Source organism: Lissotriton helveticus, chromosome 6 (genome assembly GCF_964261635.1).
Source record: "Lissotriton helveticus chromosome 6, aLisHel1.1, whole genome shotgun sequence".
Taxonomy (NCBI): Eukaryota; Metazoa; Chordata; class Amphibia; order Caudata; family Salamandridae; genus Lissotriton; species Lissotriton helveticus.
The window spans coordinates 1960731494-1960753121 of NC_136067.1; the positions used below are offsets into that span (position 1 = coordinate 1960731494).

Consider the following 21628-nt stretch of genomic DNA (forward strand, 5'->3'; position numbering starts at 1 on the left):
AGCTCTTGCCCAATAGACCCTCGTCTGGCAGCCGATCATCCGAACTTCACTAGTTCCGAACAGACCTCTCTCGAGTGATCTACGGTCCTGACTGGGGACCATTAGGAGTGCCGTGAGAAATACGAGAAAAAGAGGACGAACGGGCGCTGGATTCGGAAGACAAGAAACTGTCCATACGGTCCGGGTAAGGTCGTGTAAACACGACGGATTGCGAAAATAATTGATTGCTTGATTGTTTACAAAAAAATATACTAGTATTACTCTTTGTTTGACCTATTTGGAGATTCACTGTCTGCACATGGAGAAACAGTAGGCTCCTTCTCTTTTGCAAACAGTGAAGGATAGGTAACGTAACCGCCGCGCCTATTTTTTTTCCCCCACTGACTCTATTATTTCTTAACGGTTTTTGGGAGACTCCCTCTCCCTCACTGATTAACTGGGTTCTTTGACCCCGAACTACTGTTCGCAGATTGTCTTCTGGAGATTCTCTGTCTGCAAACCGGAAACAACAGATTCCTCTTTGCGGATAGTGAAAGGGTAGAGGACGCAGACTTTTGCGCCCTACTTACTCTCCCCATTGATCTTACTCTATCTTATTTATTTATTGATTGTTTGATTGTTCCTCGTTATTTGTTACTTTTTGTTCATGAGGTATTCACTGCCTGCAAACAACGTAGAATAGGAATATTCTGTCTAGTCTTTGCACCTAGTGATAAGATAGGCAGTGCTGACTTTTTAGTCCCTCGTTACGAGCCGTCATGTCTGTCTTCTCCCCACTGATTGATAATTGGTTCAGCCCGGACCGTGTATTAGAGGTGGACCATATAGCTCCACTAGAAGGCACCCCTAATAAGGACATGTTTATAAACTATGGATTAGTTACCATAGCCTATAATAAATTGTGGCACAGGTATACCAAAGAAAGTCAAGACAAACAGTGGCCACTGGCAGGATCCTTTGACCTTGATAAAATAGAAACGTTGGAAATAGCCCTTCGCAATAATAAGACAACGCCTATTATGCTCGACAGTCTCGGTATGTGGCGCAGAGAGGCTATGCAACGACAGAGAAAAGACGAGGACAAACCAGGTAGAGAAATATACCGACAGGACAACCCCGGGACACCACGACCCAAAAGTTATCCCCCGACACAACGCAAAAGACGGCCAGACTTAGGGCAAGACCAATGCGCTTTTTGTAGATATGTCGGACACTGGAAAGCCCAATGCCCGACTCTACTGAGCGTGAGTAAGGGCAAAGGGCCGACAGGAATGACAGGCCAGCAGAATGAGAAAAAGCGCGAGACAAAGAAAAATCCGACTCGCACGGACAGACCAGACAGAACCACCGCGTTTGATTATGCCCGATGGCACAGGTTCCGCCAGAACGATTTCAGCGACATGTTCGAGTTTTCCTAGGTCGGACAATATAAAAACGGGAACCCAGCCTAGCTCTAAATTAACAGACGGAAAAAGATAATTTTGGCCAAATAATCACTGTTTTATGTTTGTCTTTGGATCTTGTGTGTCATACTTTTCTATTACCCCTGCCCGTCTGAGTTTATGTGTACGTAAATCTGCGTCATCCCCCTGCACGTGCTTCCATGTTACATAAACTATGTTAATAGAAATTTTAGCATAAAACAACCTGGAAAGAAAGAAATGGGAAACGAAATCAGTAAGCCACTGATAAACACGAACTTTTATTTTAACATAACAGGCAAAGAAAAACACAATAACGCTAGAAAAACAAGAACGGTAAACTGTAGAACTTGAAAATCAACAGAACATTCGTCCCCCCCCCACCTTCTGGAACCTTCCAAAGCAGGGTAGGGTTACGGCTACGCCCAACCGGCGGCAACCCATATAAGGCGGGCCTTGCTGCCAACTCTTGGTCAGGAAATCTTAACGTATTGGGGAGCCGGAGGAGAGGAAGGGGCCAGCGGCCTGGGCAGTTACAGGTAGTCCCGCCACATGTCTCCTCGGCCAGCCTCAACGGGCCCGGATAGTCTCAGGTAGTCCCGCCACATGTCCCGAGAAGAACGAGACACCTCTTTCTTTTCCCTTCCGTAACAGCCGCAGCAGCTCTGGACGGCGGGATGTCCTGCACGTACCTCCGCAACAATTTGTCCAAGTTGGGCTGGGAGGGAGAGGCGACACGGACGAGCCTCTCCCACCTCCACGGATAGGAGGTCTCCCAGCCCCCGGCCCAACGCCGAACACCCCCAACCAGGCGATGGTGCCCCAATACTTGCGCAGCACCGAACGTGCAATGGTGCCCATATTTTCGGAACACCGAACCTGCAATGACTGCACCGATACTCGTGCCGCGCCGAATGCGCGCCACAGGTGGCCATACTCCCACAGCACTGAGCACACGACTTGGGGAGCACCGGATGGGGAGAGACCTTCGTGCGGGCCGATGAAAAAGAGCAGCATGGGGTGCACCGGAAGAAGGAGACGGCGCGAACGAGTCTCCCTCGCCCCCCCAGGCGGGGGCATCACAGCTGCACCCCAGCCGAACGTCCCGCTTTCACAAAACAGAGCCCTCTTCCTTTCACTCCGAAGGATCTCTTCCACTCTTGCAAACTCGACGAGAGTGGCCCCTGTAGGGCCCCAAAATGGCGTCTGGGTCCGCTGGAAGGCGGGCCTCGGCCGCTAGAGTAACTTTGACCAGCAATATAACTCGGTGGCTCGCCCACCGGAGCACGAGCCCCCACCTCCGACAACATCTCCACAGCCTTGAAGATTCTACAAAGGTCCCCGAAGGAGCCCTCGGCCACTGCAGGCCTCCGGTAAGGGGCAACTGCCTTGATCGCCAACGAAATAAACATGACATTGCCACTCCTTCTGTTAGCATGAATTCTAGAACTGCCGAAAAGGACTCTGGTCCAACTGCCGGTTGTAGGAAACATTTTTCCCTGATGCTACTTCCGGACTAACCCGGCCCCGCCCAAAATGGCGCCGGTATCAATAGGAACCTACGAACACCTCGTGGTGTCCCTTTTCACTATACAAACTTAATGTTCTGATACATATATGACCCTTTGTACACTTGACGAGAAGAACGGAGAGCTCACTCGAGGAACATGTAAAAGGATCGCGTTAAAAATGATGATTATAAATGTACAATGTATTATATTTTTATAGCCGATGTATATCCTCGCTTATGATGCACACGCACGGTATGCATATAGGAAATCTGATTGCAACTAGTATGACTATGCTTCTAAATTATGAAATAAACGCCCCCGAACCCCCCCGGCCAACTGATAGACGTTCTGGTTTGCTACAAATGAATTGCTAAAACTTTCAGATGTTTTTTATTGCTGCCAAACAACACCCCCCACTGTACGCACTTTAGCCATTGCCGTGCCCGGCCAAATACGACTGCACCCTTATGAATCCACATACTATGATCTCGCAAAAATAAAGGTCCTTTTTTTCAAAATGATGAACGGGTATTGCTTGCTTTATTTAAAATGTGGGATGGGCGGGAGAGTTCTTTTCTGTGCACCCTACTATGCTCTCTCTTTAAGGTTATTAAGAAGATGGCTGCCCAGCCCTGGAGGACGGATCGGATCGACAACACAACGCTCTGCCTTCAAAGTACGCGACTGACTCATGAACTCTCGCATGGAGGAAGACCTCGACTTCCAAGGATGGGTAAAACGAACGGTATAAATGAGGGAATGTAAAAGAAGGGTAAAATAAAACGATGTAAATGTTATAAAGTACGACGTTCAAAGGTATTAGGGAACAGAGCTGACCCAAGAACCGAAGAACCTTAGAACATCACAGCGCTGAAGGAGGTTTAAGGATCCCGATAGTGAGATACATCTTTCGACTAGATACCTCGCACTAGACACCTCTGGTTCCCTTTTCACGTTTCCCCGCACACGACCTATAAGGACACACTGCTCCCCCCCCCCCCGACTCCAGAAACGATACCCCCGGGGATTCTACCCCGAGGAGGAAAGACGAGTATGAGGTAAGTAAAGGACTTTCGAATCCATGTATTGGATGTGCGCGAATGTTGTCCCCCTCCCCTCCCCTCTTTTTTCCTCCCTCTACAGGGTACATCAGGGGCCACAACCAAGGTATGGCGAAGATCTGAAGCCTTGCCATGTCTAATACACGAAACAGACCAGCGCTGCAAGGTGGCACCTAAGCACGCCTGCAAACTACTCACGTAGCAAACAAACCTGTAGAACTAGTATGATCTGATGAAAAGTGATCACTCTTAACCCAGGCTGCGCGAATGAACCTATGTCACAGATTAATCAAAACTATGAGAGAATGTGCATGTGTGACTGAAGCATTGACTCAACGGGTCGAAGGACCGAGAATGCAAGAAAGTGCGACACAATGGTACTTCCCTTTTCTTTTTTCCTTTTTCTCGAAGCATGTCTCCTCTACCCTGTCTAATGCTCAAACTGCATGATTTCAAGATTCTAACGCAGACCCGTGAATGTCCTTTACTGTGTAATGCACTAAATAGCCTTCCTTAAATACACTGCCACTCTCTCTGTCGCACGTGTACTATTTAGCCTGCCGTTGCACTCTCTCTCTCTCTCTCTCTCTCTCTCTCTCTCTCTCTCTCTCTCTCTCTCTCTCTCTCTCTCTCTCTCTCTCTCTCTCTCTCTCTCTCTCTCTCTCTCTCTCTCACTCTCTCTCTCTCTCTCTCTCTCTCTCTCTCTCACTCTCTCTCTCTCTCTCTCTCTCTCTCTCTCTCTCTCTCTCTTTCACACTCCCACTCTTCCGAGCGATTAGCCCCGAAATTGACAGACTGCCACCCCTAGCACACCACCCAATTGGCTTCAAATACCGCCGGTATTTGCTCAAAACTTGTCTTTAATAAAATCACCCTAATACTGTGTCACCACCTCTCCTTTCCGGAAATGTTTTGATGAAATCGAGAATTGGTCAAAAAGGAAAGGACAGGTAAGCTGACTGAGGTTCCCTAAATCTGACCCGAAATGAGGGAACTACATGTCAGCGGCTACTACTATGGAATAAAAGTGCCTCAGATAACGCGCCCCTCCCCGTCCCAAATTGTCCCGATACCCAAAACCATAAAGGTAACCGAAACCCCCCATCTTCTCAGGACGCTCCCAGTATTGCGTTCAGTTGCCCCCCCCCCATCAACGTTTTCTATGTACCTAGGTGTCTTCCGATGAGACCCCTGTCTTCTCTAATTTAGTAATCTGGCCGCGAGAGGCTGCATAGGGACCAGAATGATGTTTTGCAAAGTTAAAGATTAGACCGGAGCAAAGAAAACCATTACACTGAGCCTTGTCGAAAGTGAAAATGTTTAGTTAAAGGGCAGAAGGCATTGAAGGTTTAGCCTATGTTCGTCCCTCAGCGAGAAGCCTATTAGTACCATGCGGTTAGCTCACACCACTTTTTATTAGCATTGCCCGGCTTACATTACAGAGGTGGGCCCCCATCAGATGACCTGTCGTGACTATATTAAACGGTTGTGAAGGAAAGCCATAGTAAACCCAGCAGGTCCACCATCGATCATTTATATGTATAGCGAACGTTCCTATCTTCATTTGCCTTGAGCTGGGAGAGAAATAGACTTATGTGGTTACTTTCCTCTACCAAATCTCTAAAAACTGTCTTTTCAAACTCCTTCAAGGGTACGGCTGTTGGAGGAAAGAAGGACCGGATGTGGGAGCACGTGGCCTGACTACGGACTGTGGAACGTCTGTGACATGGGCCAAGGCGAGACCGCGACAGAACAGAGCTACAGGACGAGGCACTACCTCCAACAAAGTGAGAAGAAAGGGCTAACCTGATGCCCCCGCTCTATGTTCGAATGTGTGCCGAAAGGTCCCCGCTCTCTAGACTCGGTCATGAGCCCGCCTATCTGAAGTCTCTCGTTCCCCTAGTTTGTTCCTGATTTGGCCTTGCTCCATCCCCCTTTTTCTCCGACCTACCCTATGGACTATTTTGTACACTCTTCTTCCACCTGAACTTTTTGACTATTGATCCCAAAGGACACCGGGCGAGAAAGACCCTTTTTCTGACCAGAAACGCGAGGAAAGGGTCGTGCCCTGCAACACGGAACTTAGAATAGAGTTGGACTCGTAGCTCCACCGCCGGTGCTCCACAGTGCCAACGGAAGACGAAGAATTGCTGAAAGCTTACTAAACCTCGAACATTCCCGATCATTTCTGCCACGTCTCGTTTCTCTCCCAGCCAACATTGTATTGATTAGGTAACAATCCATCAGTTCGCCTTATGAAATGTACTCACTGCTCTGCATTGCATTACTATGACTTTCCTGCTAAACAAGATTATCAAAGTTTATCAAATAGGTCCGCCTCCTAAAAACTAGAAATCTCAAAATGTATTGTTTACAACTCTTTTCATCCAGGGTTCCTACCGTTTTCTTTCTCATGCCCACCACAATAGAACCGAGTAGAAAATGAACCAGCAAGATGCCTTGAATATGTTAAAGGGAGGACTGTTGAAAACGAGTACGGTTTGGTGAACATTATCTGCGCCATCTTGCCTCTTCCCCTGATGCCACACTTTTGTCGTGCGCACCCGCCATTTTAAGATGCCCTGATCAGAACGAACCCTCTTGCATGCCGCTGGCCCCTGACATAGCCCTTCACCCTCACCAAGCCCGCACGCTGACCAACCCCCCTGCTTGCACCTGCCTTGAATCATAAACCCCTCTTCAGCGCTGCTCTGCCCCAGGCCCTCATCCTGTTCCCAGCGCGACACCTCCCTTCTTCCCTTTCATGATCCCCGGCCCTTAGATGCAAACCCCCTTTTTCCCCGTGTGCCCGTTTGTCTTCCTCGTTCCCAGGCCGACACCCAGCTCTGCCGATACTGTTCCTTGCCCCTCCCCGTACAATAGAAAGCTTCCCCCATCAAGGGATCCCCTGGTTGATCAAAGCCCCCACCCCATGAGATCCGATCGAACCCCGCATTCCATGAATTGACGGAATATCCAGCTGCGCGATACTCATCACCTGTTGTGACCAGGATGGGGACCTCTACTGTAAATATGTGTGGGAACGGGCCCGGAGGGGGGTTTCCGGGAATGTCTTTCCGTACATCAAAGCTTTATCATGAGTGTGTAAACTGTAATAAAAACCGCAAACACTGTATATAAGGGGCCAGGCCTCAAACATAAGTTAGAGCACCTCAGAACGATACCTGCTGTCCGTTTTGCTGTGTTCTCCTCCGGAGAGAATAAAAACCTTGTTTCCTGCTTTCCAGTCTCCAGCGCCTGTCTCTTCATTTATTAAATAATTCGAGGGTCACAGAGGCAATACCGCCGGGCAAATATCGATTGTCCCCGACTTAAACCTTTATTTTAACAGCCAGATTAACTGAAAGCAACTTTTTACCAAACTTATCCTCCACTTTCTGCAAAGCACCCACTTCAGCTGTGCCCTAGATTTCTGCGCCATAGGTAGCTACGCCTGCATAAGGAAAAAAATATAGAAAACAGGATAGTAGGTTGACCTATATATATATATAATCCGCTGTGACCCCACCATGGGCCCCTCATGCACAAAACTACCACAACTAACCTACAGAAGAGCAAAATCAATGAGACAAGAGTTAGTAGCCAATGCACCAACGCAGGACAGAGGCAACACTAGTAAACCATCTGCCGCTTAGATGCTAAATACACTTCTGTTAACTACACGGTTTTCAGAAGCTATGCTGGTGACTTAACAGGTCTGCTCCCCCAAATTTCCTATCCCATTGATTCATTCTCAGACATAGAAATTCTGTGTCTGCAAAGTCTAAGAAGAAACAAATGATTAGTGGATTTTCTTGAGGGTTTTGTGATCTCTACTGCACTCAAAATCACCCTTTAAACCTGCATGTTTTCCCTGAATGTTGTTCAACTGAAGTCTTTTTGACTTGAGAACTATAGGGTCTTTGAAAATGTTCCATTCCAAATGTACATCCTATAGACTTGACGGACTCACTAACTTTGGAAATTGAGTCAGTGCTATTACCAAAGAAGTCTATGCTGGTATCTCTGGTCTATCTGATCTATGATCATGCTTCAGCGGTGAGTATTGAATATATTTTGGACCCCTAGCAGTGTCAACCAGGTGGGTTAATGATCTCAGAAGGAAATCTGAAACAAAAATGTATCCGGACAGTTGCCTAGCAACCATACAGTAATAAATGTAAGATGAAGCATTGTGGACAGAAGAGTAAAACAACTATATATTTGATATATTAAATTATAAAGATCTAATATCTCAATATTACCCAACCTGATGTGTAAAGAGTGTTCCTTGAATGACTTTGCCTATGTAATGCCAAGTCCATAGGGTGTTAAAATACCCCTCCTTGGTGTGACTACCAGCACCATGTTGTAAACACCGGCCACAAAAGTGTGTCCAAGGAACTGGGGCTACCTATATGTCAATAATATATGATGACAAGTAATTACAACCCTTATTTTACGCACCAACATTTTAAGAAATGCCTTTTTGGGTCAGCTTCTGAATGAAGCTGCCTGAAAAATGTAGCTTTTAATGTGCCTACCATTCTGGAGCAATAAGCAAAACATCAGTGGCTGCCCCACATGCTAGTGAAGGATCTACAACTAATGAAGGAGAGAGTAGTCTCCTGAAGCATTGCAATATTGACTGTGCTGTACTAGGTATTACAAAGACATCTTTATCTTCTTACAGCTGTTTAAACCATAAATGGTTGGATGAGCAGTTTAGCAGAGCTCAACCAGCCCCATTCTTCCCAGGGAAGAAACATTGTTCAGCACTGGTTACAATGCAGGCTATACCACCAACTTTTACCCAGGGGTAGGTGTAATATGAAATCAAAATAAACCCTAACTGCATCACAACCTTCCTACACCCTATCTCACTTAACACAGAGACTCCCAATCATCAATGCACACCCCACATCAACTTAAGAGGCACACAGTAACCAGCCGGACTCATACTTCATACAAGTCACAAGGGATGATAATATTGGGGCGGCTAGCTTCCACACAAGAAGCCTGAACCTAATGACGACCCCACTACAAGGAGGCAAATATGCATGGGTCATGAGGGGACATATCAAATTATCGGTTCCGTGTTTGCTTTACAGAGATTAGTTTCTGTAACTGTTACTGGAATGATTAAGACCTTTCAATGCATTTGCTATGGTGCTTCTGCACACCAACATCTCAAAGAACGAAATGTGCAGTCTAGGATTGTCACATAGAAGGTCTCCTTTAGGTGCTTTGTTAATGGTGCAGTATCTGTTGTCTTGTCTTAGGTGCCTGATGTGGGGTACAGTGCACTAGAGTCCAACACTCCATTAGCAAGTGGAATACAAGTTGAAGGGAATAGCTTTTGCTCAGGGTGCCGGTCCTTCCTGAATACGCTTTTACAGGTGATGGCAATATGACAGACACAACCAATGTTCCAAGAGGTAAGGGCACTCACCGGTCAGAATACACACACCATGGACACCAATAGTAGAGATTAAATTAACGCAGGGGTTCCAGAATCTTTTAGACTAGAATAATAATTCCAAAAGTTCCAGCATTTGGATGACCTTCTCTAAATACTCCAGTAGGTCTCCATGCCCAGGAGTGAAGTAGAAGAAACAATAAGACTTTCATGGGAACTAGAGTGAATCATGTAGGTACTCTATGGTGAGGGGTTGGGGAGGGAAGTAGATCCACCCTTGGCGTTGACACAAAGGTGATGAGCTTGCCTTAGGCCAAGATCTCTTTGTGATGTAGTTCTTGCTTTCTTTTCAGCTGAAGTCTGGCTCATATGTCCAAGGCAAACTCAGTTAATCTGGCTGCCCCACACTGGTACTTAAGGAGAGCTTGGCTCCATCCTTCGCTGGAGATACGTCACACCTCCTTTTGATATTAGTATAGTAACTCAAACAGGTAGACTGGTCTTCCTCTCTATGCAGTTCAGCAACAGAAGCACTTCCTGAGTCTTGTCCATACTTAGTCCCATTCTGGGATCTGTAGATAGGTCACCATCAATGGCTACCCTACTACATCTCCATTGTCATCTCATCTGCAGTGATGCACAGCTTGGTTGCAGAGTCAAACGGTGAAAAAAGTTCTGGTCAGAGGAAGCTGGAGCTGGCCAATGAAGATTGGTGTAGTGTTTAAATTCTCAAAGGCTCCTCTAATCCTAGAGGTGAACAATCCCAGTGTAATCGCCTCATGCCTAAGAAATGAAACACTGCTGTCCTTTCTGGGAATTTTGAATTGTTCCAGGTGAAATAGTTATTTGACTCATGCAAGAGGTCGGATTCTAAAGGAATGCAGATTATGGTAGGAAACATGGAGGAGTATTGTCTCTCTGGAGTGAGGAACTGCCAATACCTCAGATAGACTGTGGGATACCTCTCTCTAAAATGCCTTGAGGAATTGTTTTTGTGCAGGAAGATATCCCTTGCACCATGGCGCAAGGGTGCCTGCATTAGCGCTAGGCTGCCTCAAGTGAGCCAGTGCTGTAAGAGACCAGAAGTGCAATATTGTATATGATATGGCGTATTCCTGCTATCTTCCTTTCACACAATGCAGCGCATGAAGTTTCCGAGGGAAAGATCCTCACTAAGGACTTAATAGCGATTTTTACTGAATCGCTATTAAGAACTCGCAAAATTGAATGTAGGTAGGAATCGCAAAAATATTTGCGATTCCTTAATATTTCTTGATTGTGAATCACAAATTGAAATTCGCATTCAAGGAATGCCATCCCATTCATTCCTATGGGCCAAAAGGCCCATAGGAATGAATAGGATTTGCGCCCGCAATTTGTGAGCGCAATTTCAAGGGTGCAAGGGTTCCAAAAGGTCACCCTGTTGCACCCCTGAAATGTGCATGTGGGCACATGTGGCGCACATACATGCCATAAGGGCATGAATGTGTGCCACATGGCACTTTAAAAAAAGAAAAAAAGTGCTTTCTGTAAAGGAAATTGCTAATTACCACCAACTTCAAGTTGGTGGTAATTAGTGATTCCCTAAGGCTAGAGTGCACTTTCTTTTGAGCTACTTACATTGCACGATTCCTTAAATGCAATCGCAAAATAAGGAGTCGCAATTTTTGTGATTCCTTATTTTGCGAGTAGGTGTAATCCCACCTTCATTGCTCAAAGCCAAATTGCGATTGCAAAGGCGTTTGCGGTCGCTATTTCGCTTCCTACATCTGGCCCTTAGAGAAAAACCAGGAACCTGCAAGACTGAGATAAAAGAACAGGGAGTGTCTGGTTGTGAATTAAAGAGACATGACATCAATTCTTTATAGAGAAAATACTGTTACTCACTACAGCTTTTACTAGACAAGCCTATTGACATTGTTTGTTTCTAGCACCTTCACACATTTAAGCTTTGTACTAAACTCCTGCTAAATAAGAAAAAGCATCTTTATCCTTGCTTCTCCTTTCTGGTGGTTCTTTGTGATGGCTGCGGCTCCTAGTTGGTCGCAAATAGTGACCTACCTCATTAATTTTCATGAAGCAGGTCGGGTTGTGATCACACTAGGAATCACTATTTTATATATACCTATTTTGTACATTAGGAATTGCGATTTTCTAATTCAAAAACAATTGCAATTAGGAATTCGCAATCCCTAAATTTTGCACATCTGGCCATTAGCGATGTGTGCTCCTATTGCTGGCCATGGAGTGTGTAGAATATAGCCAGTTTTATTATTTCTGGGGCCTTCCAGATTCCATTAGTCCAGTAGACATGCTTTTGTCACTTAAGGAGAACATTGGTTGTCATTAATGCAGAGTTTTAAATTCTGTTGCTATGGAGGTTGAAATGCTCTGGTTATAACAGTCAGCTGGCCTAACCAGTCGAACTGTGTAAATCACAGGACTTATAGAGAGTGCAGGCTAAAGCCCAACAGCCTTCTAGGGCTCTCAGACAGAACTGACCTAACTCTTCGGAAATGTTCTCATCACAGCCCTGCCTTGCAGGCTCTCAACCAATCGCACACCTGAACGGCCTGTCACTCACACCAGACTCTGCCCACAGACACTGTCTTCAGCATCACTAGTTGACACACTGTGGTAATGCCCAATCATGCAAAACATAAAACATGGTCAGCTCAACTGTAAAGTGACAAAGAACTTAAAAAAGCTTCACAGATAACAAATATCTGTGCTTCACAATTAGCACCGGGTTATTACTATTATAGAGAGGTTGCCAAGAATATAAATGTATTCAAATGATGCAGACATGTAAATATTGTAGCATCCTCTGTTGAACCAGAAGGATCTCTCTTGATAATGTACCTTATAAAATAAAAATGTATTTTACAATAATGTTGTTTTTCTGTTGCAGGATGAAAGGAATATTTGTAGCAGCTCTTGTCCATGCTGTGTGTTTCATCAGCGCTGCTACTGAAAGCACATGTAAGGCTTCAATGAACTTGACATTTTGTGTAAACGCTTCAGTGTGTGGCCTTGTTTTGCCTTCAACATTAAAATTGGAAATGTAGTGATTATGTACACATGTGGTATTTCTAGAGCACATCCCTAGATAAAGACAGCGACAGCAGCTCAGCCTCAAAGATCAGCATGAAGTAACTGAGTCATAGGAGAGCTATCTGGTTTGTGGAGGTTAATGCACTGTGATGTAGTGTTCTGTAAAATAGTGTATCTTCAAACCTGAATTTGGGCAGGCCCGATGGATACGGGGATGTTGTATCAGATGACAAGGGCCTTCTGCCTTTTTTCATTTTTGCACTTAGTCTGCAGTCTAATATTGCCCTTGCTGTGGGGAGAAGGACATAAATATCGATACAAAAATATAATTTTACCTAAATTATTATATTTTTACTTTTAAATAATGTTTATTGTTAATTATTAGTATTTAAGAGGTGATTAATTTTGTAAATTCAATAACACATTGCTGTTTTAAATATTTAAGTGTGTTTTGTGATTTTTTTGCTTATTGTATTTTTCTACACTTGAATTCATAATTTGTATTTTAGTAGCGGTTATTGGATTTGTATGGGAATAAAGCAGGAGGTAATTTACCTTTTAAAATGAAGTATTTACCTGGCAATTAATTATTTATACTTTCAATTGATTATTTGTTATGTAATATATTTGTTGTATACTATTTAATTGCTAATTTACTGATATTTGTATTTAATACTAATGGTCTTATTTCGATGTCGGTGGGCCCGCCACGGAAAGACTGTTGGTAGCGGGCCCACCAACATCCACAGAAGTGGTCCGACCGCTGGATTATGATCTCACGATCGGAGCAATACGCACACTTAATACAACCCTCTTCTACACCTTGGAAACCTGCCTACTGGTGTTGTTTCCCATACCTTGGACAAGGAAGGTGGGCACTACATTCCTAGATGTGGCCCTGGATTTATCTAAGAAACGCATAGCACTGATGTGGAAATCTGGGGTGGGGCCAGTGGCTTTAAGTTGGTGAAGGATGTCACGATTTAGAGCTAGACCGGAAGAGAGTGCCCTGATTAGGGATGATGCCATGGAGTGCGACACCGCCCAATTGTGGCATTGTGGTTGGAAGTCCTAGAGTCCTGGGAACACCCAGTGGAGGATACTGGTTAAACTACAGAGGGACACACCATGCCAGCCATCACTGGGGATACAGATGAGGAAGATGACACACAATTGAAGTGTTGAGTGGCTGTATCTCTTGAGGAAAATGTGCTACATTCCATGGTTGCAAAACTGTGGGACACAGGGGGTTGTGCCCCCTCCACCTCACATACCCCCACTGTTCAGTTATTCTTAGGTAACTTAACAGTAGAGTCTCCTCCCCTCCCCTCCAGGCCCCATCACTGAGCTCCTTGGTGACCTCATACTTTCACTTTTTGGAGCACCCTGATATATCCACATCAGATTGGTGGGCTGACCCCTGAGGCAGTTTGGTTTGCCTTTTTTTGTGTTTCATGAATTTAAATGTATTGGCCTCTGCAAATTCCCTTGATGATACCTTTGAATGTCAGCATGAGTAAACATAGGACCGGGAGCAGACAGTCAAAACATCACTGGATCTAAAGGATTGACAAGGTTGGCTAAATCATATGAAAGCAGATAAAGGGAAGAATGTCAGGAGAAGTGGTATACGATCCCCCGAAAATCAGAACTTATGACACTGAGTGAAGATTGTCACATTATTACTTATTATTCTTCATATGCACAAGAGAATCCTGACCATCATAACTGCATATGTACCAAATGTTTGAACCTTCCTGTACATGCCGCCAATAGGCCCAGAGTGCCTAATTGTTTTCAAAATACAGAGATTTTGAAAATAACTTCTTCATTCACTGTCATTATGCGTCAGACATAAAAGACAATAGTTTCTCATTCATCATTTTTATCAGTACCTGAGCAGATCATAGCTCAACAGATGTTGCAAAATACAGACACAGTAACAGGTAAGTCATCTGTGTAGCTTTTGGTGGGTGCAAAAGAAGATTCTTCATTCAAGTTCACCCACGGGGAAGTGCAACAGAATTAGTAAATCTAAGAACATTCAGTAAAAAAAATTGATACTTGTATAGCGCACTACTCACCCGCAAGGGTCACAAGGCGCTTGTACGAATACCGCTGTGGAACCCATCCTGGCTTTCCCTGTGAGGTGTCCACTCCTGGGCACCCCCAAGGTGGAGGCCAGGCATCCTTAGCGTTGTGGGGGCCATTGTGGAGATTAAGCAAGCTATTGCCCATAGTTGCAGAGTCAGACTCCATGATTGGAATAGGCACCGAAGCGAGAATTATCAGGTCCGTGGAATTTTTTAGCTCAAGACCCGCCGACGCGGGGAATTGAACCCTGGTCCCAGGCTAGACCTCTGCATCAGGGTCTGCCGCTCTAACCATTGAGCCACACTTCTCCTGTTCAGGTTAAAACCAGCCCGACCACCTCCACAAGTACATTTCTTAGATCAATTTGCAAATGTTAATGTACTCTCCAAATGCTGTGATTATATGTGCCTCAGCATATGTGCTAACCCTAAATGATATTTAGACATGTTACCATACCTTAATAGTTTGCTCATACACTGAAAGCAATGTATTCTCAGTTGACATTCAACATTTGCTCATGGCATAAAATGTGACCATATCCAGGAGCATTAGTGTCCTCTTCTTCCAATCGGAGTGCCAGCAAGAACATATGCTTCAGGTTCAGCACTTCTGTAAGTGGCCAGAGGAGCATTAGCTCTTCCTTTGTTGCTACTCACATTTACAACAGTCACTTGGCATTTGGTATCCTTCATTGTACAAGGTACAGAGAACCCAAGACAATGCCTCCACAGTGCAGTGACCTTGCTCAGGGCTATATCTATGGTATACAAAATGTGATGGGAAGGATGCTTGAATTAATCTCAGTCACTGGTAATTACTCGGACCCCATCCAAGTCCATCTTTTTGTGCCCACAATGACACCTCTGATTTGCTCCAGCAATATGCAAATCAGTCTTTATCCTGATCAAGTAGGAGCAGTCCAACTCGAGCTACCAAGCCTGGTCCTCTCTGAACCAAAAGCAAAGCAAGACAGGTTCCACCCTAGCTGCTGCTCATCAGTTGGGTGCAGCTTGGTTCCAGTGGCAAAGTAGCACGTGGCCTGCATCTAGGCATGGAATTGAATGTTGTAATAATAGAGTGGATGAGAAACTTAATCATGCGTTACTAGGAACTTACTCCGCACTTTGCTTTCAAAGTGATAACAAGTATTTTTCACATTCACCACAGATGAAATCTGTAATAGCCAGTTGTCTAGAGATATCTTCATTGCATATTTCCAGTTTTCAAGAAGTATGGGTTTGGGTCTTATCAAAGGGTTTACTAGCCAACTTTAAAAAAAATGGTTTATATCTTTTGTAGCTGAGAAAAGTTAGGATGGTGATGTGCTTATTTTGTGGAGGGAGTGAAGGGGAAGCCAATCAATTTGGTGTATGGATCAATCAATTAGATCCACATTTTCAATTCATGCATTACATGCACAGACAAGAGATTTCCTTGTCAGACCTTCCCGCCAAAGGAAAGAAAGACCAACTGATTAATGTAATGTATGTTAAACCAAAAGCCTAGAACTTACAACTCTTTTTTGATAGCTATCAGGATTTAAATTAACGCCACTTGTAAGCAGGTGTTGATAAGGAGAAATGCTTTATTTCTCCTAACTTTTGCCACTTTGCATGTTTGCTGCACTGTACAGCATACATCCATAGTGGGAAAAGTTTTACATCTATTCAACGCACAGTGTTTTGTTCTTGAAGGGTATTCTTCATATACAAAACCTATGCTAGACTCAAGTGGACACCTTTGCACTAAGATGCAAACATGTGTGCTTGGTGCTTAGTAGCAAAAGTCTATGCAAGCACTAAGGGAGAGCAGGACAGTGCTATATCTCTTTGGACATGGTGCTTTCCTGCACTCTCTCTGTGACCTGTTGACCAGATGTTTGTAAATCCGGGCCTACATTTCCTGCTCCCGGTCAACATTCACTACTTTAGTGACAATACTAGACTCCCCCTCTCCTAGGAGGTTGATAGGTCTGTTAAATGCAGCAATGCAGACAGAAGCACCAAACTCTTACATCTGCTAAAATAACATGGTTTGCAGAATTGGGCCCATCCTTTACTGACGACCTTTGGAAATAATGCTGTGCCCAAACAGCTGCTCTCTCTCCTAGGCATAGACACAGACAAATGTTACATTTTTACAGAGTATCATACCCCAAGAGCCTCTACAGGTTAGGACTAAGAGACAACTCAAATTGTGCAAGACGTGGGGCCCCAGATGCAAAGTTCCCTTTAGCTAGCATGGCAATACCCGAAGGTTGATGAATTCTGGCACAAAACAGTACTAGAGGTAGTTGCCATGACAGATCTCTTTGTTCCTGTGACACTGTTGACAGCACCACTAGGGCATGTCAAGAGATCCTAGTGGAATCAATCAAATTCACAGCCATGATGTTGCTGCAAGCAATGAAAAGGGTTGATATCCACTGGTGCCGGGGACCCCCTCCGAGGACTAAAGCTTCGCTATGTGATGAGACCTGTTGCAATGAACAATCAGATACTTAATGGGAGATGATGCACAGTAATCTAGACCCGAATACATCTGGGGTTCACTGAGAGCATATGTCCTTCAACAACCAGCAGAGAAGCAGCATGCTGGAGCAGAAACAGTCTCAATGGACAATGATCTATGAATGTAATATTATTTAGGGTTGCCTAGTGTCTATAGGCTTGATTAAATTCTGTGCAATAACAATCTATAATGTCACATGTTAAATTTTTTGGTAAATCGGGAATATACAAATTGTATGAGCTATGGATTCATTCTGCATTCTATCCTTAAATCGATGTGTTTAAGATGGTCATATCCGAAACCATTTACTCTGTAGCTGGTTACAAAAGTCATAGATAATAAATATTAATAAAAATGAGGTGATGCTGCACACATTGTGGCATATGCTACTTCTGCAGCCGTCCCAGATTGAACTTAGTTCTGGACCTGCTCAGTTCATTCTAGGACCTTTTATCAAACATCTTGTGCTCTGGGAATACATCTCAAAAATGTTGTTGCCTCCTAGCATCCCAAACCCATCTTAAAAGTAGGCCTTCACACTTGGCCCACATTACTTGTGGGGATGCAGCCTTGAAGTGAGCTCCTGCACAGGTCTTGTGGGAGCTTGACCTTAACTATAGGCGTCTTAGGTCTCACTCTTGCCATAGTCTGCAGGTGGGTTTTATTGCAAATCCATTTATATTGTAAAAGTATTAACTACATTAGCCTGCAACCAACCCAAAACAGCTTTCCTATTACAGACTGTGTTTTTCTCCACTTACAAATTCAGTGTGACAGAAGAAATTGAGGGCATGAATATTTTTTTGAAAACATGGTATATGTTGCTCCTGATCATAATGTCACTTAACATTTACTCTTTTTTAGTGCAAAATGTTGCCTTAGGTGGTCGCGCTACCATGTCAAGCCAGCTCCCTGACACGAACATTGGTCAATTTGGACACGCCATGAACGCCATTGATGGGAACCTGAATTCAAACTACTATCAAGCATCCTGCAGTCATACAGATCGTGAGCAGTCCCCCTGGTGGAGGGTTGATTTATTATCATCGTATAAAATTGAGTATGTGACCATCACTGTTACAAACACTGTTCCAGAAAGGATGAATGGCGCTGAACTCCTCATTGGCGACTCCCTGGCAAATAATGGGAATACCAATCCCAGGTAAAGTATATATGTCAGCTGTACCTTTCCTTAAAACTTCCTACATTTTGAAGTATCAGAATATGTACGACTGCTGTGTCTGGTGATATAGTAGACTGCTTCCACATATCAGGCTACAAGGTCTTAAATTTGAATACCTGAATAAAAATACATCTGAACAAGGTGTAGTTTTGAAAAAATGCTGGATATTGTTGAAAGCCGAGAATATGAACTATCTGACCCTCTAGATTCACCAATAAAAATGATTCCAATAAAAGAAGCACCGAAACCACCACGTTCAAAGCTTCCTCTAAGAGCTTCACCGAAAACACAGCAGAATCCGCCTCCTAGTCCACCCCCAAGACGATCTCCAACAAAACCCCCAAAACTACCACAGCTGCCTCCTACACATATACTAGACTGGGAACCGTGCAGCCAAGTGTTCTTGATACTCTAGGCAACAGTGAGAAATTTGCTTTCTGGTGATGCGTAACTGCATAGGTTTGAGTGGAATTCCTACTATGTATTCTTACCAATAAGCCCCCTTCAACAAATATGGACTTCATGCACAGAGGTTACAAACTTAATGCCATGTGCTCTTGTCTTAGGCCTTGCTTCCTAATTCACTTATCATAGTCCTAGAGATGTTTCAAAGTGGGTCCAAGTAGCTGCCCACACCTTATAAAAAGCAATGAGAAATAAATAAACAATGGAAATAGCTTCAGATCAGTTAATTGGTTTGCTTTATGGTACCTCCCTGAAAGATGAGTTTGAAATTTCAGTTGAACATAATCATGTTTATAAACAACAGGTGTTGACTTTTGACCAATAGAAGAGTTGACTATAATATTGCATATCCTGTAATTGTTCCCAATACATATATGAACAACGATTGTTCTATTTAGAAGGAAGCAGCCCAGAAGAGGAGTTTCAGCTGGCATTTATTCACAGATACCTGATATAGCCCAGTGCAGGCATTATCACCATTTACACCATAAGTCTTAGGGCACCCAACTTGCACTGCAATTGTGAAAAAATGCCCCTTCTTGCATGACCACCCCCATTTTTGTTGGATTTTAGACTCTGCACACTGGGGCAGTGCCCAGTGTATATGCTCTGACCCATAAAAGATGTGGACATTTGATAACCCCTGACTGGCTTATTTAACTTACTCAAATGGCCTTGGTATATGGTGCATAAGAGAGGGTGCATGGTTATTAAAAGTGGGAAATGTAGAAAATGTATGTTACCATGTCCCTAGAGAAACAATGTCCTAAAGCTATTTTCACTGTGTCAGACCTAGCTGTCCTATGTAGAAAACCAGAGTGCAGATTAAAATACTAATACTGTATCTCGCCAATGGGACCAGCTAGAACAAATCTAATTCAATGGTGAAGATTGATGTTTGCTAAATATTACAAAAAATAATTTTTCAAAATTTTAGAAAGTTATCTTTTACCTGCCTGGTCTTTTAGAAGGCTAATTAGTATTTGCTTTTACCAACTCCCTGCCTATTCTCAGCCCAGAAAGAGGTGTGAAAAAGGTGTGAAATTCCACCCAGAAGAACAATAAGCTGACCTGAATGAGCAGAAATGACTCCTATAAGCTCAATAGAATGTGCAGGGTGTGGGCCGTGCCCTTCCTGTTGACACCAAAATGTCAGCTCTTGGACGACAGCTTTGTCTGAAGAACATGTAAAAGTTTTGCACCCTTCAAGGAGATTAAGCATGATGCCAGAACAATTCTTGTGTATACCCTGTCTGGTTGCTAAAGGACCATGCTTTTGTCCTACTAGACTTCAGCCTCTGGGTTTGTTGTGGGGACAGTGCCTTCTTTTAAACTAGATCTTACAGTTTTATGTGGGAGGACACTACGATTACCATAGTATACTCCCCATTCAAATCCGCAACCTCAGAGCCCTTGTTTTGTGTGGCCGAAGACCTTCTCTATTTTAGATTTACCCTTACACATTGAATTTTGGGCCTGTCTGCAGTACAGAAACTAGGATCCACTGCAAAATTATTTCAGCCAGTACTAAGAACCTTTACTCCATGGTCAGAGATAAACTATGACTGTTTAAGGGAGTCCCCAACTCACAGGCCGGGGAAGTCTACAAAATTGGACCCTTCACTCGGCCTTCCTTAAAACACTGATAGACTTGCAAAAGCATACAAGGCTGACTGAACTTGCTGCACTTGGCATTTATGACCTGATGGAAGGACCTGAGAAGATCCGACCTCCTTCCACTAGAAATCCAAGGACAAAAACATCTCCCAGTATCATATGGCTTATCCCCTGGGTGACTCCATTAACATGCTAAAGCTGTAGTGTACATCCCTATGAAGAATCCCAGCAGACCAGTGACAACTGGAGCTGAACTGAACTTTGCAGGTGCCCCCTGCCTTACACTGTAAGAGTCTCTAGGACTTATTATCCTGGGGTCCTTGGAAGTGTGGCCCTGTCATTGTTTGAGCACATAAAGGAACTTCGGGAACTTTTTCAAAACTTTTATTCCAGAGCTCCATAGATTCACGGTAGTATCTGACCGGCAGTTCTATGGCAGATTTTAGCTCCATAACTTCAATACAGTATCCGACCGTCAGTTCTATGGCAGATTTCAGGTTTGTCTTGCATTGAGAAGAGTTTCTCCTCAGAAAATGACAAAGACCCTCTTCGGATTTTTTTAGCCTCCTTACTTCCAGGCCCTAGCGGTGCCAGTCTATTTAGCGTATCCTACCCAGGATTGATTGTGGTTGGCCTATAACTGCAACTACGAACCGATCTATGGTAACCATTGACTACCATTGATGTTTTTTGCTTTTGGCACTGTTTTCAATTAAATATTTACACATTTATTTCTCTGTTTCCCCTTATTGGATTTTCGTTAGTTTGGTGTCACTTTGCTTGTTACATTTTTTCTTTCTTGCATTAATTTGGATTGGGATTTCTATTGCATTTTGTTGTAGACTTTTCAACTGTTTTGGTACTTCCAAATGCTTTAAGCATTTTCCTTATGTTAAACCTGTTTGCACCATACCACAGGCAGAGCTCAGGTTAAATTATTGAAACAACTGATTGGACTTAATAGGATAGTGATTTATACTAGTGATTGAAGCCAATCCACAACAAGTAATAAACTACTTTCTCAAAGCAGAACTTTCAGTCGGTACTGTTTTTTTCTTATAGTCTTCCTTATTGAGGTTTTAAAATGTTCTCATTAACAAAACACATCACAAATGCAAATAACACATCACCAAACTATGTTTATCATGCTGTCAGATTATGAGGTTACATTCAAAGATAAGTGGTGTAGTGTGATTGTGAATGCATGTCAGGCGACCCATTGCTGATGTGACTTTAAGCAGGTGTAAAGTTTTGTCATGGGTCCATTATTTTTCCCTTCTGCATAATACTTC

The 21628-nt window shown here is 43.8% G+C and overlaps 1 protein-coding gene across 1 annotated transcript in view; it reads left to right on the top strand.

Annotated features, from left to right (window-relative positions):
• LOC144761986 (fucolectin-like) overlaps nucleotides 1–21628 on the top strand; it is a 73582-nt gene that overhangs the window by 35817 nt on the left and 16137 nt on the right. The window contains exons 2-3 of the mRNA XM_078647151.1: nucleotides 12324–12394; nucleotides 17936–18233. Coding sequence (XP_078503277.1) covers nucleotides 12325–12394; nucleotides 17936–18233 — 368 coding nt within the window. The 5' untranslated portion in view covers nucleotide 12324. The remainder of the gene's footprint in view (nucleotides 1–12323; nucleotides 12395–17935; nucleotides 18234–21628) is intronic.